At 44.4% G+C, this 15,926-nt stretch overlaps 1 protein-coding gene across 5 annotated transcripts in view; it reads left to right on the forward strand.

Moving 5' to 3' along the window:
- The window catches only part of mgl (low-density lipoprotein receptor-related protein megalin), a 158,107-nt gene that overhangs the window by 132,637 nt on the left and 9,544 nt on the right, over nt 1-15,926 (forward strand). For 4 of the 5 annotated variants that reach the window (XR_013310170.1, XM_077645080.1, XM_077645085.1 and 1 more), the window contains 24 exons: nt 17-172; nt 256-490; nt 588-755; nt 1,823-1,944; nt 2,325-2,435; nt 2,538-2,666; nt 3,032-3,157; nt 3,244-3,360; nt 3,434-3,722; nt 8,243-8,466; nt 8,924-9,199; nt 9,541-10,050; nt 10,924-11,182; nt 11,269-11,397; nt 11,883-12,059; nt 12,160-12,386; nt 12,791-13,036; nt 13,153-13,272; nt 13,379-13,501; nt 13,722-13,847; nt 13,929-14,183; nt 14,287-14,426; nt 14,490-14,648; nt 14,826-14,904. Coding sequence is in view for 4 of the 5 variants with exons in the window: in XM_077645080.1 (XP_077501206.1) it covers nt 17-172; nt 256-490; nt 588-755; nt 1,823-1,944; nt 2,325-2,435; nt 2,538-2,666; nt 3,032-3,157; nt 3,244-3,360; nt 3,434-3,722; nt 8,243-8,466; nt 8,924-9,199; nt 9,541-10,050; nt 10,924-11,182; nt 11,269-11,397; nt 11,883-12,059; nt 12,160-12,386; nt 12,791-13,036; nt 13,153-13,272; nt 13,379-13,501; nt 13,722-13,847; nt 13,929-14,183; nt 14,287-14,426; nt 14,490-14,648; nt 14,826-14,904 (4,503 nt within the window). In the remaining variant the exon portion in view is untranslated. The remainder of the gene's footprint in view (nt 1-16; nt 173-255; nt 491-587; nt 756-1,822; nt 1,945-2,324; nt 2,436-2,537; nt 2,667-3,031; nt 3,158-3,243; nt 3,361-3,433; nt 3,723-8,242; nt 8,467-8,923; nt 9,200-9,540; nt 10,051-10,923; nt 11,183-11,268; nt 11,398-11,882; nt 12,060-12,159; nt 12,387-12,790; nt 13,037-13,152; nt 13,273-13,378; nt 13,502-13,721; nt 13,848-13,928; nt 14,184-14,286; nt 14,427-14,489; nt 14,649-14,825; nt 14,905-15,926) is intronic. The other variant, XM_077645091.1, reaches the window with a different exon arrangement.

Below are 15,926 nucleotides of genomic sequence, written 5' to 3' on the forward strand. Positions count from 1 at the left end.
TCGCCTTTTATTGCAGTGTCCAAGGTCTTCCTCGTCTTCACCACAAGGAGGGAAATTCGAAGCCTTTTCATGGATCCACACAAGACAAGCGTGCCATTCCAGCCTCGAGGAAATCTCACAAATGTCGTCGGCCTTGACTTCGACTATGCAGACAAGAGGATGTATTTCACTCGTAAGTAATTAGTGGTTTGCTTGTCCTGCCAGTGACAATTTCCTAGAGAAATATTGCATTATCATTTTTTTTCCCCTCAACAGAAATTCGTCCAGATGGCAGCATCTCATGGGTGAACCCTGACAAAATGGACATTCATGTAGTCCTGAATAAGACGATCAACCCAGAGGGCATAGCTTTTGATTGGACAGCAAAGAAAATATACTGGACTGACTCTGCCAATCGCAGCATCTATGCCATGAACAGGGATGGCACTCAGTTAGTCATGATTGCCCATGTGGAAAGACCAAGGGCTATTGTGCTCGACCCTTGCCAAGGGTATGTTGCCTTCTTATGGGCTGGCACTGGCTGGGTTCTTGCTGGCTGGCTGATTCACTGGTTGGCAGCACTGACATTTCATTCTTTATGGGAACAGGTACATGTACTACACTGACTGGGGACGTTATGGAAACACTGGTAAAATCTATCGAGCAACAATGGCTGGCAACAACAAGCAGGCAATTGTGGAACAAAACCTGACCCAGCCAAGTGGCCTAGCCATAGACTATGATGATAAAAAGCTTTACTGGACGGATGCTTTGCGGTAAGTTAAGAAAGGTTTTTCATTTTCAGTAAGGGAGTAACGCTAAGGCTGATGCAGATTTCAAATCTGGCTCTGCTGCCTTGAAGAGAACTGCTTGCAGTACAGATGCCAAATTTTGATTGTGTGTTCTTTCTAATAATGTGCAAGACATTGAGAAACAAATTAGGTTTTGGGATTTGCCATCGGATAGTTTAATCGGATAGTTTAGCAACATAGGTTGGAACTTCTTTGCTCATGCTATTTCGGTTTTGATTTCAACAGCCAAACAGTGGCTGTGGTGAGTTTAGGTCACACGAGGAATACAAAACCAGTGATATTATAGCTGCTTCTCCACTCACTGTCATTCTGGCTCTTGGGGCAGTTTGGTTTAAGAGCTGTACTTAAAATGCTGAAGCAGCGATTATATTGCAGTTTTCTTTTATGCCTCACACGACCTGAACTGCATGGCATCATATCCTCTGATCAGCTCTTGCAGCTGAAATCAAAACAATATGAGAAGAGAAATTCAGTTGTAAATTATTTGAGCGCATGTGAATTCCATATAATGATTCATGTCTACTTATGTCTTGTGGACCATTCCACAGATAACACACACCCAAAAATTTCGTGACCATACTTCTTTTTTGGCTTTGGAAGCCTTTTCAAAAATATTAAATAAGGCATGTTATCGTAAAATTTTCGCTCATAACCTGCAGAAGGCAGGTGCGGAAGGTGCACCGTGCATCTGGGGTTTTAAGAACTTGTAGGATAGCTGTACAGGGGGATAACTGTAGTACATCTTTGCCATTGCCGTTACCTTGCTTTTCTGCTGGCCAGCAGAAAAGTTATCCAGGTGGTTGTTGCAGGGGTTGCTCTTGCAAGGGTGGGCGTGGTACAACTATTGTCACCTTTGTTCTGGCAGAGAGCAAAAAGTTTGGGACTTTTTTCATTTTTGTGTATTTTCATGTAACTTCCAGCTGTGTGTTCTGGCTATGTCAATTCCGGCTTCATATCTTTGCAGACAAATAGATGGTCTGCGACTTGCACATATTGTCAGCATTTTTATTTATACCATATTTTATTTTCAGGGAAAAGATTGAACGTTCTGATCTTGATGGAAAGAACAGAGAAACTCTTGTGTCTGCAACGATTTATCCATTTGCAATCACAGTTTACGAGAACTACATCTACTGGACTGATCTGCAGCTTCGTAAGTTCTGTGGCATTGAGCTGTGTTGATGTTCATAAAATGTCACTGCTGTTATGAATGATAGAGTTGTGCAGCAGCAGCACACTCTACATGCAGCAAACTGAGACTGAGTGTGGTTAGCTATGTAGCAGAAAGGAAGTGAAAAGCTAATGGGGATTTTCAGGTGTGATACAGCTGCAGTGGTCCAAAACTGTACAGAATTGAGAAGCATGCCTTGTTCACATATGTACACACTAAAACCTTTGGTACCACTGATGCTGCATGCCATTAAGTTTTATGCACAGCACCTCCGTCATTTTCTTTTCACTGCAGTGAAGTATTGAAGTGCGCATAACACTACTGTACTGCAATATTGGTATGTTTAATGTCTTCATTTATAGGTGGTGTTTATCGTGCTGAAAAACACACTGGTGCTGGTATGATTGAAATGGTGAAAAGGCTGGAGGAATCGCCACGTGATATCCACGTTTATTCACCCGATCGACAGAAGTGTAAGTTTTGACATCGTCATTCGTCACTGGCTATAAATGTGCGCTGCTCTTACTGCAGAATGAACATGGGTATACTTTATTATTTTTTTTCTTTAATTGTAGGTGACAAAAATCCATGCAGCTTGCAAAATGGTGGCTGCGCTCATTCTTGCCACCAAGCTCCCAACGGCACTATTGAATGCCTCTGCAACTCCACATTTAAGGTTGCCAATGAAGGAAGAATGTGTGTTCGTAAGTGTTTGCTTTCGGCTTTTGAAGCATTTATTTACAAATTTAAACACAATATTGCTTTGGATATTATTTAGCCTAATGAACATGTTGGAGAGGTTTAACATTGTGCATTCCTCTACCATGTTCCGCTTATATGGAGACCCACCTGTGCTAGCCCAGTGGCAGATGTACGGCTGCATCTGGCCCCTGAGCACCATCTTCACATGCATGCTTGGTGCCTCACAGATGCATATTGTGGTAGCGGATCATGGATCATATTGTTCTAAAACTCTCCATTGAGCAGTGAAAACAGCTCCAAAAAGTATTTGCTAAAAGTTGTTTTGCCAAAAATTTTGCATAATTTAAAATCTGTATGTCTATTTCAGCTGAAAATGTTTCATGTGACGACACAAAGTTTGCATGTGGTAATGGAAAGTGCATTCCCCGTCTGTGGGCTTGTGATGGAGATGATGACTGTGGAGATAACACCGATGAAGACAAGTCTTTCTGCGGTAAGTTTGCAGTTTGGCAAGCGAATGCATGTAGGTTAGCGGGCGGTATGTTCTTACATAATCTTTCTTTTCATTTCTCTGAGCAGCCCAGCACACATGTGGACCAACAGAGTTCAGGTGTGGCAATGGGCGATGCATTTTTAAAACATGGAAATGTGACCATGAGAACGACTGCGGTGACAGCACAGATGAAGAGGGCTGTGGTAAGTTTGTGTAATAGGCGCACAAGTTTGGGGTGCAGTGTATGACAGTTTTATAAAACCTGACATCTTGCAGAGTATCCACCATGTCCGGATGGAGAGTTCACGTGTGCCAACTTCCGCTGCATTCCTAAGACCCAGCTGTGTAATGGTGTAAATGACTGCAAGGACAACAAAACTTCGGACGAAAGCCATGCCAACTGTCCAAACAATCGCACGTGTCCTGGCAACCACCTCAAGTGTGAAACTACCAACATTTGTGTGGAGCCGTACTGGCTCTGTGATGGCGACAACGACTGCGGTGACAATTCTGATGAGGTGGCACTGCTCTGCTCACAAAGAACCTGCCCTCCAAATAGCTTCAGGCAAGCTTTTGCTCACGTGTTACTTCTGCAACTGTTTCTGATGGGCAGTGTGCATTACCACATCTTTTCAAGGGTGCAGTGATAAGGCCACTTCAGAATGTAAAGCATACTAGTAATTTGGTCTGGGGCAGGAAGGCTTTGTTTCCTTCCTTGTTAAACTTGTAAAGCTTCCTTGTAAAGCTCTTTCATTCACATGCCCATGTTTTTAAAATTCCTCACTATCATGACTGATGCTTTGTTGCCACTGCCACTGATAGCAGCGTGTCTACGAGAGGCTAATCTGTATGCACAGTGACTGAGGTCAGGGGTTCTCTAACTGGGTTCCATAGAACACCGGATTGCTTGAGTGTTTTTGGGGTTCCCTGAGCACCTCAATTCATGTATGCCTGAGCTTGCCTTTTACCCACTTTATTTTGGACTAGCCATCTTGTAATTGTTTACTGCAGATCCTTTGCTGTACAGCAAGTCATTATTAGGTGAATTTGGGCATTTCTTGAGGTGCCATGGGTCTGCGTGCTCCTTTTTAGATGCATGTTGGGCAGGTAGAGATGGAAGCCAAGAGATGAGGGGTTCCTCAGCAGTGTGATGACCCCCATAATGCGCAGGTCCACACGGGACGGAGAGGCAAAGAGACACCGTATGGCTCAGTTTAAACAAACAGGTATATTCAATAATTACACATGATTAAGGTTATACATCAGAGGCTGGGGCGTCCGAGCTTACGTGCCGACGACTTCATGGGGGCGATGGAGTGGCTCCGGAGTTGGGCTCGAGCGGTTGCTGGCAGAAGCTGCACGCCGTCGGGCTTCGGCGCTGAAGGCCCTCTTCGCTAACGATGTCGTCCTGAGCGTGTATGCAGTAGAATTTCAATAGTCGTCCGTTTCTTCGAGGATGGTTCACAAACCCTTCCTCTAGTGTCGTTCGGCTTGGAAGATGAACAGGAGGCGAGCTTGTAGATGATGACAGCAGAGCATAATTTTACAACAGAACAAACTTTGCACTACTTTACTCATCGACCGGGCAGGTTAGTGCCTAAGTAGCATCACATTACATGCTAAGCATGGAGCCCCAGCTCAGACTGGACTGGACTGCATCCGTTTACATGCGCTTTTAAGCACTTGATTAACAAAGGACTAAGGGCGGTCATTTTCAGTGGCCCGCCCAAAGCATCAATTCTCCAATCCAAAATAACATGCGAGATGGGGACCACCCCTTGGGTTGGGCTTAGCCTCGAACCCAGAGTCTGTTAACAATACAAACTAAATAAACAACAAACGCCACCACTCTCTCTCAAGTGAGAGTATACACAGGCTCTCTCTTCGGAGCTAATTCACTAGCGCCTGTCTTTCCACATTCTTGGCGAGTACTGCCTGTCCGTCTGACAGGTGTCCGTCACGGCCCTTCTGGGAAGCTGTGGGTGCCATCCCGGCGATAGCCTACGACAAAGGGGGGGGGGGGGGGGGAAAGAATGTTGTCTTCGCGGTAGTGCATAGCGTCGGCTGTGGTACGGCGCGCTCTGGCCCGCTGACAGCTCCCTTGTCCTGGAATGTGCCCGGAAATTGGGGAGGATAAAGCCTGTTTCCCCGCGGCGGCGGCGGCGGGTCCGGTTGTTCTGGTCGTCACTCAAAGAGCATGGCTGGGTAATTGATGATGCCGCTGTCACGGGTCTCCGTCTACGCCGCGCCGTCGAACGTGGATCCTCGTAGCACACACGGAATGTCACAGCAGCTTTTGAAAGCTGTTGGGGTTTCCTGAGGCTAAAAAGATTGAAACCCCCTGACTGAGCTGGTTAAGGTTGTGTGAAATCCTGTGCTATTGTCAGCCTGGGACTAAAGTCACCATTTAGTACCTACCTCCCTTTTCATATGCATCCAGCAGAACTGTGAAAGCAATTGAATTGGCAGATAACCACTCATGGACTGTGTATTGGTCGGAGCATGCAGAGACACATGTTAGTAGGCAAGGCCCAGAAAAACCACGCTGTTCATTGCACTTCGACTTACAGCTGCAGCGAGGGAAAGGGAGCAGGGCATTGGCTCGTTATCAGCACGCTTATGTGGTAGCCGCACCCGATACGTCTTCTTTCTTGCCTCTTTGACGAAAACAGATTTGACAATGCACTAAGAAACTTGCTGAAAATTGGCACCGAATTTCAGCTGTTCACGTTCTTTGCGTTTCCGGGGTGGCCTCCATTGAATGGCTGACATGTTTGTTGCAGCAGTCATACCTGATGCTGTGCCTTGGCTGTTTGTAAGCCCATCACGTGGCTGTCTGTGACTGCCAGTGGTACTGGGGCTTGAGGGTCTGTTGGTTTCATTGCCGATGTCCACGTGGTAGTCGCTGTCGTTGATGATGGTGCATTGTTCTTGTGTTTTCAGTAGTTTCCTGTTTTGCCTTCGAAGGCGGTCATAGTCCATTCTCACGATATGCGATTGAGGAGCCACCTTCTGGAGAACCACTGCTTTGCATGACCACTGGCCGCCATTGCAAACCCATACAGTGTCTCCTTGCTGTAGTGGCAGCAACAGCTTGCCCTTAGATGACTGGTGGTGCCTTACTACAGGGTGCTCAGTTTGATGTTGCATTCAAGCAGTCATGCGGGTCCGACGAACCTGCAGCAATTCTCCTGGTGACTGGTCATTCTCAAATGGGGACGCACGGCAGGATAAATGGCCCATCCAAAACTCATTACGAGACTCCACAGTTTCTTTCAGGATTTGATCGACTATTTGCACTCTCTTCTCTTGCACAGCATGAACATCGATGTCCTTGGTTCATTCCGGGATGGCAGGAAGGGCAGGACAGGAGCATGGGAAAGCATAACTGCCACAAGCACGTCTTTGCCAGGAATAACAGTAGCCATAATCATTTCGAAAAAGACGGAGAAAAAAATGTTGCAACCTTGGCGGCATGTCTCCTATGTTTCTTTTTACGAACTGGATTTGGTTGACCTGGCAATTTCTGTAGCATGAAGAGAAGCGATTTAGTCTGTTGCATGTGTAGCAGCGCTTCCCTTAAGTTGGACACTGTCTCGGTGCCTCTATCCTGCAGCACTGCATGCATTGAATGTCCCTTTCTTTAGTGGGCTTGTTTCTTGTGGCATAGTCTATTTGTACTTTTTCTTTCAACCAGGTGACTTTTTGCCTTGCACATTTCTTCTGCTTTCTGCAATGTGAGACTCTTATCTTGCAGCATCTTTTCTCTCAGCACCATACTATTAGTGCCAAAACTATTAATAGTACCATGGATTCCTCGCTTTCAGCTTATGTGATAGCTGCACCTGATAGACTAGCAGCAAATGTCTCAATTGAACATTTGTTTGAAAATGTGCAAAATGGGCTTCTCTGTTGGTCTAGTTTCCTGTCTTTTGCCTCTTCTTTATGTATGCTAGTTAACTTCATCGTTAATATTTTGCAGCAAACATGCATACATCATATGTTATATGCTTTGTCAGCATTTGTTAACTCTACCAAAAGTATGCATTTTAGAAATTGAACCAGGTATGAGAACATCGTGCTTTGCTTTACAGTTGCGCCCGGATATATCAGACCCGGATATTTCGAATACTGGCTTTATCGAACGCAGAGATTATGCCATTGAAAACCCGGGGTAAACATATAGGAAAGTAGCGCTGTTTTTATTGAACCGCAATTGTGCCAGGCGTTCGATACATTAAACAGCATGCCACGCTCCTGCAAGTGGCGCTTCTCCTAATGATACTCTTCAGTCATCATGTGCAGAAACCAATTAGTTGGCGACCTTGGACACCTACTGGCAGCGCTAGTCTTGTGAAACTGCAAGGCAAGGTGAACCTGGGGTGTGAGGGTGGACTTCAGTCTGTTGTACGTTTTTTCACGCTACATCACTGTTTTGCGTGCGGTGAAGCCAGCTTAACTAAAGCCTAGCGGCGGCCTTCGCCTGCCGTGCTTCGCTGCCAAAAGCATTGTGGACACCAAATTTACCTTAATTTTAATGAGCAATCATTCTGTTTATAGTGTCCTGGTACAGAATTAGGTCTTATGATACGCAGTGGCTAGTTCCAAAGCACCGCCCGCAGCAGCTTCAATACGAAGCAGGTTAGACCTAGCAACACCTTTAGTGCCTGTGCTGCCAACACGGTGGCGGGTGGCACACCGCTGCAAGGGGCGTGCCACTAGAGTGGGTGGAATGTATTTTTTTAAGTAGATGAAGCGCACAAAAGACAGCACACAGACAAAGAATAATACGAGACAGGCGCTGCTTGGAGCAGCGCAATCCTCCAGCTTGCCCCAGAACGTGTTCTAATGCAATGTATTCTTGCGCTTAAGTTTCAAATAAACTTATCTGTTGCCATGCTTATATATAGAATTATCGATATATCGAACTATTTCGTGGTTCCCTTCGGGTTTGATATATCCAGGTGCAACTGTAATCCAAGGCCAGGACCTCGTAAGTGCTTGTACAGGAAAAGAATTTCACATTTAAAGAGCTGTACTCGAGTCACTCTTTCAACACATGTGATTTTCCTGTAAAAACTGCAGGTGTCCCAACCACCGTTGTATTCCGGCAACTTGGCATTGTGATGGAGATGATGACTGCGGTGATAAAGCAGATGAACCGGAAGACTATTGCAAGAGTGAAAAGCGAACCTGTTTTGGTGACCTGTTTACCTGTGACAATGGAAACTGTGTCCCAAGGATCTACATTTGTGATGGGGACAATGACTGCTTGGACAACTCTGATGAAGACGTTCGCCATCAGTGTGGTAAGTTGTACTTTCAAGTTTTAAAATTTTCACTGTGTTAAGAGGGACCAGTCTACTAAGCATACAGTTTCCCAAAAAAACTGCTGCTAGTAGCTTGTGGCTCGCAATTTTTTTATGCATCACTATGAGGTTGCAACTGCTGCCCACCTATTACTGACAAAGAAAAAGTAGAGTGAAAATGTGGTTTAGTAGGTATGCAATTATGACTGTTTGTAGCTTGAGCCAGCAGTATGCACTGTGAGACATCGCAAGTTAGGCTATTTTTTGTTTGGAACTGCGTGACAATGATGTAAAACAGTGTATTATGGATTGTGTGCCACTTTGTTTACTGGTGATAACTATGGCTGTGACTTCACTTCGTTCTGAGAACCTTTAAGGCTTGTTCTAATTATTGAAATTCATTTTTCTTTTATTACAGAAATTTTTATAACAGTGCAACTTTTTTGCTCTCTTGCAGACACCCGCGAATGCGATGCTGAACGAGAGTTCAAATGCACCCAAAATAAGCAGTGGGGACGAGCTACTTGCATTCCTAAGCGCTGGGTTTGTGATGGTGACCCCGATTGTGTGGATGGTGCTGATGAGAACACAACTGCACACAACTGCCCTGCACCAGAACCGTGTGATCCTGAAAAGCAATATCAGTGCAAGAATCAGCGGTGCATAAACAAGGATTGGGTGTGCGATCATGACAATGACTGTGGTGATGGCTCGGATGAACCACGGAACTGCAGTGAGTGTTTTGTGCCTGTTTTGGTTTGATGTAAGACAGGAATTATTGACTTTCTCCAAATTTGGGGGAGCCTCCATTCATTGTGGTCAGAAGTGTCTGTGTAAAGCACATTTTTCTAAGACGTGAATGTGCTTGTGAAAAATGATTACCTGTGAATAGTTTTGTTTGAACAAACACCCCAATACAGGAAAACTTAGGTGACAATTTGTCTGTGAACAAAACTTTCCAGTTATTGAAGCTCATTACTTTGGAAAATGCATGCAAAAAGAAGCAACTGCAACCTGAGCTTTGTCTTTCGGTGTCTATGTTTAAGCTAATCCAGCTGCAACTTTTTTTTCTAGCATTCCGCAACTGCACGTCAGAGGAGTTCACATGCCGCAATGCAAAGTGCATACGGAAATCCTACCATTGCGATGGGGAAGATGACTGTGGGGATGGCAGTGATGAGCTGGAAAAGGACTGCAAGAAGGAGGAGACAACTTGCTCAGGGGCCCAGTTTCGGTGCAAGAGTGGCCAGTGCATTCCTTACGAGCGTGTGTGCAACAAGCAGCAGGATTGCTCAGATGGGTCTGATGAACCTGCGCACTGCAATGTAGATGAGTGTGCCAAAGTAGAGCTCAATCAGTGTGAACACAAGTGTGTCAATACACTGACCAGCTTCTACTGCGAGTGCAATGATGGCTATGAATTGCTGAAGGACGGCAAGGCCTGTGCCGACATCAATGAGTGCCAGGTGAAGCCCGCTGTATGCAGCCAGTACTGCGTTAACAGTCCAGGTTCCTACTTCTGCAAATGCAACCAAACCTACTACGATCGGGAATTTGATGGCCACACATGCAAAAGGAAAGACGGTGAGCTTTGTAACCTGTTCTTGAATGGTAGATTTTTTGCTTGCCTTTTAGTGCTGATATGAATTTTCAAGGCTGGTATGCCTTTAACGACTGTGTTGTATACTACATGTAACACTGTTACTAACGGCTGTGTTACATCATACATTTTAGATCGCAGCTCTGAAGCGCTTGTTTGTGGGTTGAGCCGCATCACCGCCGCCGGTGTAACAGAGCGAAACCATAAATAAAATAAAAAATAAACTTTGCCTTGACTGGGGTTCTAACCCGCAACGCCGTGAACAGATCAGCTTCGCTGGGAACTCCATGAGAGCACTAGGCTATCGCCGTAGCCAATCGCGTCTCGTGTTAAACTGCGACACACTCTCGCGCTGTGCATTGCACATCGCTATCTTCAACAAAATACTGCTATTGGACTAATATATACATTCTCACGTGCTGTGCATTACACATAGTCTTCTTCATCAACTAATACTATTATTGAACTAATATCGTCGCCAGACATGGCAATGAGCAAGCAAAGCAAAACAATGAGCCTACAGAGCCTGAGACACCAATGGAGCTGCGCTCAAATTTCGCATTAGGGAATATCATAATCATCCTTAAAATTTTTCTATTTGTGGAATTCTTTGGGTGGATTTTGTCTACTGTGAGTGCCCTCAAAGAGGCTGGCAGTAAGTACGTTGGAGCATCTGTAGCTCTCTGGAGAGTGTGCCATCTGTGGGTCATATGGTTGAGGCAGTCCTTGAAGAGGGTGCAGTGTAGATGGCTGTTGCCCACATCATATCATTAACAAGTGTACCTACTGTAGTTTCATCCAGAGCAGCAGATGATACACTGCAACTTGTTATTCTGTATTCTTTTACTTCATTTCAGACATTACCCCATGGCTTATCTTCAGTAATCGCTACTACCTGAGAAACACTAGTCTTGATGGCACCTTGTACAACCTGGTGAAAATGAATTTGCGCAATGTCGTGGCCATTGACTTTGACTACCGAGAGGGGAGAATTTATTTTGCGGATGTTGGAAACAAGACAATCCAAAGAATATACACCAATGGCACTGGTGAACAAGTCTTGGTCAGACATGATGTTCATGGCCTAGAGGGACTTGCTGTTGATTGGATTGGAAGGTAAGTGTATTGTGCTGTTGCCTGTTTGCCTCTTGATGCAAAATACAAATGATGCACTTCTTGAATGGTGCACATTGTTTTTATAGGAAATTGTACTGGCTGGATCGTACAAGCAAGCAGATGTATGTGGCCGAGTTGGATGGTACCAGCAGAAAAACGCTGCTGCCAAAGGGAATTTCAGATCCTCGAGCCGTTGCTGTGCACCCAGGCATTGGGTATGACAAACGCTTGTTTGTTACCTTTTCTTGAATACTTAGATAGCTGTTTACAGTGGCTCTCCCTAGATTGCTTACTGTATTCACTTTTGTTACAATAGAAGAAAGAATGCAAAGGTCAGTTAAAGTTCTTAAAAACTGAATGCTCGAGACATAAACTTGAGTGCTTTTATAAATCACATGTAATGCAGCACTAGAGGAAATAAAATGTAGGAAGTAAGGCATCCAGCAAATAAGGTCCTTATTCATCCTGTGAGAAAAGAAGTTGCACTGAAACACAGTTATATTTTTAATACATATCTGGTATTCTGTTGACCTGCTTGACCTAAGCTGTGGTGAAAACAATTTTAAATGCAGCTGTATTCATTTACCACTAATGGTGCAGTTATATAGCATGAAGCACTGGTAGCTATTATACTGGCTGCTAGGTGTAGGAAATGCGTGTGTGGGTCAAAAACTACAGCAGTGTTTACTGGTCTTTTCAGCTACTTGTTCTTTACTGACTGGGGCCACCATGCATTCATTGGCCGCCTTGGTTTGGATGGAACCAATTTCACTCGTATTGTCCTGTATGAAAACAAACTTGTCTGGCCAAATGCTCTTACAATCGACTACTTCAGTGACAAGCTTTTTTGGGCTGATGCTCACCTTGACTACATTGAGTAAGTCCTCAGGCACTATTTCTATAGGTTAGCCTTGAGGGCCACCTTTGTGGAGGATTTAAGCGTATTCACAGGGCACATATCATTTCTTGAATGGCAGGTTTTCAGATTTGGATGGCAAAAACAGACACACAGTGCTGCAGGGGCGCACCGTTCCACATGTGTTTGCCCTGACTGTATTTGATGACTGGCTTTTCTGGACGGATTGGAACATGAAGGGAGTCTACAGGGCCCACAAGTTCACTGGGGAGAAGCTACAAGTTCTACGCAACACGTCGCACCGCCCATATGACATTCATGTTTACCACCCACTTCGCCAGTTGCCTTGTAAGCATTCTTGCCAAACTTTGTTATTCTGTTCAGTTGGGAAGCTCGAAATTGTGTTTGTATACCTGATGTTTTGTGAGCATATCTTATATATTGCCATTAATATTTTTCTTGGGACAAATAATTGAAACAAGAGTGGGATACATGGACTTTTGTGCAAGCCTCAGCAGCATGAAAAGATGAGTGAAAGTTGTTATGAACTGAATGAAAATAATTCTTGTAAATGGAGGTCAGTTTTGCGATGCAAATTGTTTATGCTTAAGCATATTGCAGCTGATGTGAAAATGTCTGTATTGTAAGCATGGAACGTTAAGCTAAATTGTATACCTTCCTTCATTCATTCCTTCACCTTGATGACATGAAATCTCAGTAATTGTTGGCATTACATTCTTCTTTCTTTGAAGATCCCAATCCATGTGGCACCAACAATGGTGGCTGTTCACACCTGTGCCTGATCTCTCCTGGAGCCAGCAGCTTTCGATGTGCTTGTCCAGACAATTTTGTGCTGCTGCCTGATGAGAAAACATGCATTGCCAACTGCACCGAAGGCCAGTTCCGATGTGGTGGCTCTGATGACCGCTGCATCTCTGTATTCTGGAAATGTGATGGAGAGAAAGACTGTCGTGATGGCTCGGATGAAGTGGGCTGTCGTAAGTTGTGCAACTATTTGTAACCTTGAATTCCATCAAGTTCTTTCTTTTTGTGTGGAGCTATAGATTCCGAACAGCAATGGGGTAATAGTCATTTTGTTTGAAATTATTTTCAGCTGCTTTCTCCTGTAAGAAGGGTCAATTCCAGTGCCATAACAATGCCACTTGTGTGCCAAGGATTAAGATTTGCGACGGCCATAATGATTGTGGAGACCAGAGTGATGAGAAGTTCTGTGGTAAGTTCACATCTAACTGATGCCAAGAACTACTGCATTTGTTTGGCATCAATTTCTTCAGCACAGTTTCATAAGTGTACTAATTTTGGCTTTTGTTTCCCTCAAGGTTATCCATGTGGTGAACATAACTTTAAATGCCAGAATACTGGCCGATGCGTTCCTGTTTCTTGGCAGTGTGATGGTGACAATGACTGCACTGATGGCTCGGATGAAGATCCTGCTATTTGCCGTGAGTGTTGTTGAAAACGACTGTGTGGAAATCAATGAAAGAAGAAGAAAGGAAGGAAGCCAAAGTCCTCTGACCAGTGTTTCAACAATAGAACTCGTTCTTGTATCGAAACATTGGTCAGCATACTGAGGCTTCCTTCGGCTCATTTGCTCAAGTTTGTGCAGTGAAAAAATGATCTGTTGTGAAATTTGTAATGCTTGAATGAAAATTTTTTTTGTAGACCACCAAGAGTGCAACACAGACACACAGTACAAGTGCAACAATGGGAAATGCATACCAAAATTGTGGTATTGTGACTTTGATGACGACTGTGGTGATAACTCGGATGAGCCAGCACACAAGTGTCGTAAGCATCTGCTTGCATCATTTTCTATTAAATTTTGCTTTATTTTGGGCAGTGTTTCAATGAATCGGCCTTGTTTTGCAGGAAACCGCAACTGCACTACAGGCTGGCAAAAATGTCCGTCCGTTAACAACTACCGGTGTATACCAACCTGGCTCTTCTGTGATGGTAAAGATGACTGCAGAGACAATTCTGATGAGACAAGTCCTGATTACTGTCCCAAATGCCATGAAACTGGTGATTTCAAGTGTAGAAACAACCGCTGTATACCACTGCGTTGGAGGTGCGACTTTGAAGATGATTGTGGAGACAATTCTGATGAGGACAGCACGATGTGTGGTAAGTTATGCACTTATGTTAGGTGCAAAAAGCTGCTTCTGTTGCTGCTTGATGAGCATGACTTTCTTCTAACATTCCCCCTGTCTTCTTCATCACCTTCTAGCTGAACTCTACAGAGACTGCTCAGAAAGCGAATTCCAGTGCGCAAACAAAAAGTGTATCCCATCAAGATGGCGTTGTGACCACGACAACGATTGTGACGATGGAAGTGATGAAAAAGACTGCCTCAATTATGAGTGCAAGGTAGCTGAACCATCAAGCTGCACTGTCCTGGCACTAGCTAACACTGGCCTTGTCTCTCTTCAGGAAAATCAATTCAAGTGCAACAGCGGACATTGCATACTGAGCAGGCTTGTTTGTGATGGCAACAAAGACTGTCACGATGTCTCTGATGAACAGAACTGTCCAACACGAGTGCCTGGTGGGCTCTATTGTCAGGAGAACATGTTCCAGTGCAACAACACTGTAAGATTCTGCATATAAACAAGCACGTGTGTGCATGCGTGTGTTCGCATGTGTGCGTGCATGCATGTGTATGTGCATGCACTTGCCTTTGTATACATTTATACAAGGGTTTACATCTGTGTGCATGTTTTGGGCACACTTCATGATATGATAAAACACAATTGTTTCTTTTTGCAGGTGTGCATCAGGCCTGATTTTATGTGTGATGGTGACGATGACTGTGGTGACTTCTCAGATGAGTCAGACTCAATATGCAGTACGTGCTTCATATTTTGTTTGCAGTGCACATGCTAGCATATGCTGAAATTGGATGGGCATTAGTTTTTGTTCTCCTCTCTGTTGTACCTTGACATATGGTGTAGCTATAGTGTGCTCATTACTGCAGTAGAACCTAGATTATAAGACTTTTAGGAGACAGTGTGAAACCATCATATAGTCCTGGTGTCATATAATAAAAAATTTAACATTGGACACGTCGTTCGCATAATAAATGCCCCCACTACTCTCTGGCTGTCGGAATTAATGGGCCATTTTTAGTTACTGTATAGGTTCCCAGACTTTCACGTTTGTTTTCCCTGTGCCGCTTGCTCCTCTATTGTTCAAATGCGATCACATGGCTGAAAAACCATCTATGCATTGAGGAGAAGCTAACTGCTCCACATTGTTTAGCACTAGACTGTTGCTGACAGTCCATTGATACACCGACTGTTCTTCATTTCAATCTGTCAGTGAACATGTTCATCAAAGATGACATTTTAAGCACACAATTTTATGACAAGTGTTAGCTAATTGTTACAATGCCTGCAATTAGTGGCATTTACAATAGATGGTGCTACCCATTCACATGGCGAGTGTTTTGTTTGTAACTCATCAAGATAGGCCTTGGTGCAGCCAACACATTACTAGCAAGCAGTGTCATTCACCAAAACAGTAATTTGGCTAGAATAAAGTAAGTTCGGCAGCCAAAAAACATGTGGATTGAGCCTGCACTTGCTCTTACCGCTACCTCGAGTCTGCCTCCTGCATGCAAGAGTTGCGGCTTTCCCTCATAACTAAAATGCTTGGGAGAGCAATATGGTAGACCTACGTGCAACTCTGGGCCAAAAAACATGTGGATTGAGCCTGCACTTGCTTTTACCGCTACCTCGAGTCTGCCTCCTGCATGCAAGAGTTGCGGCTTTCCCTCATAACTAAAATGCTTGGGAGAGCAATATGGTAGACCTACGTGCAACTCTGGGCCAAAAAACATGTGGATTGAGCCTGCACTTGCTTTTACCG

Source organism: Amblyomma americanum, chromosome 1 (genome assembly GCF_052857255.1).
Source record: "Amblyomma americanum isolate KBUSLIRL-KWMA chromosome 1, ASM5285725v1, whole genome shotgun sequence".
Taxonomy (NCBI): domain Eukaryota; kingdom Metazoa; phylum Arthropoda; class Arachnida; order Ixodida; family Ixodidae; genus Amblyomma; species Amblyomma americanum.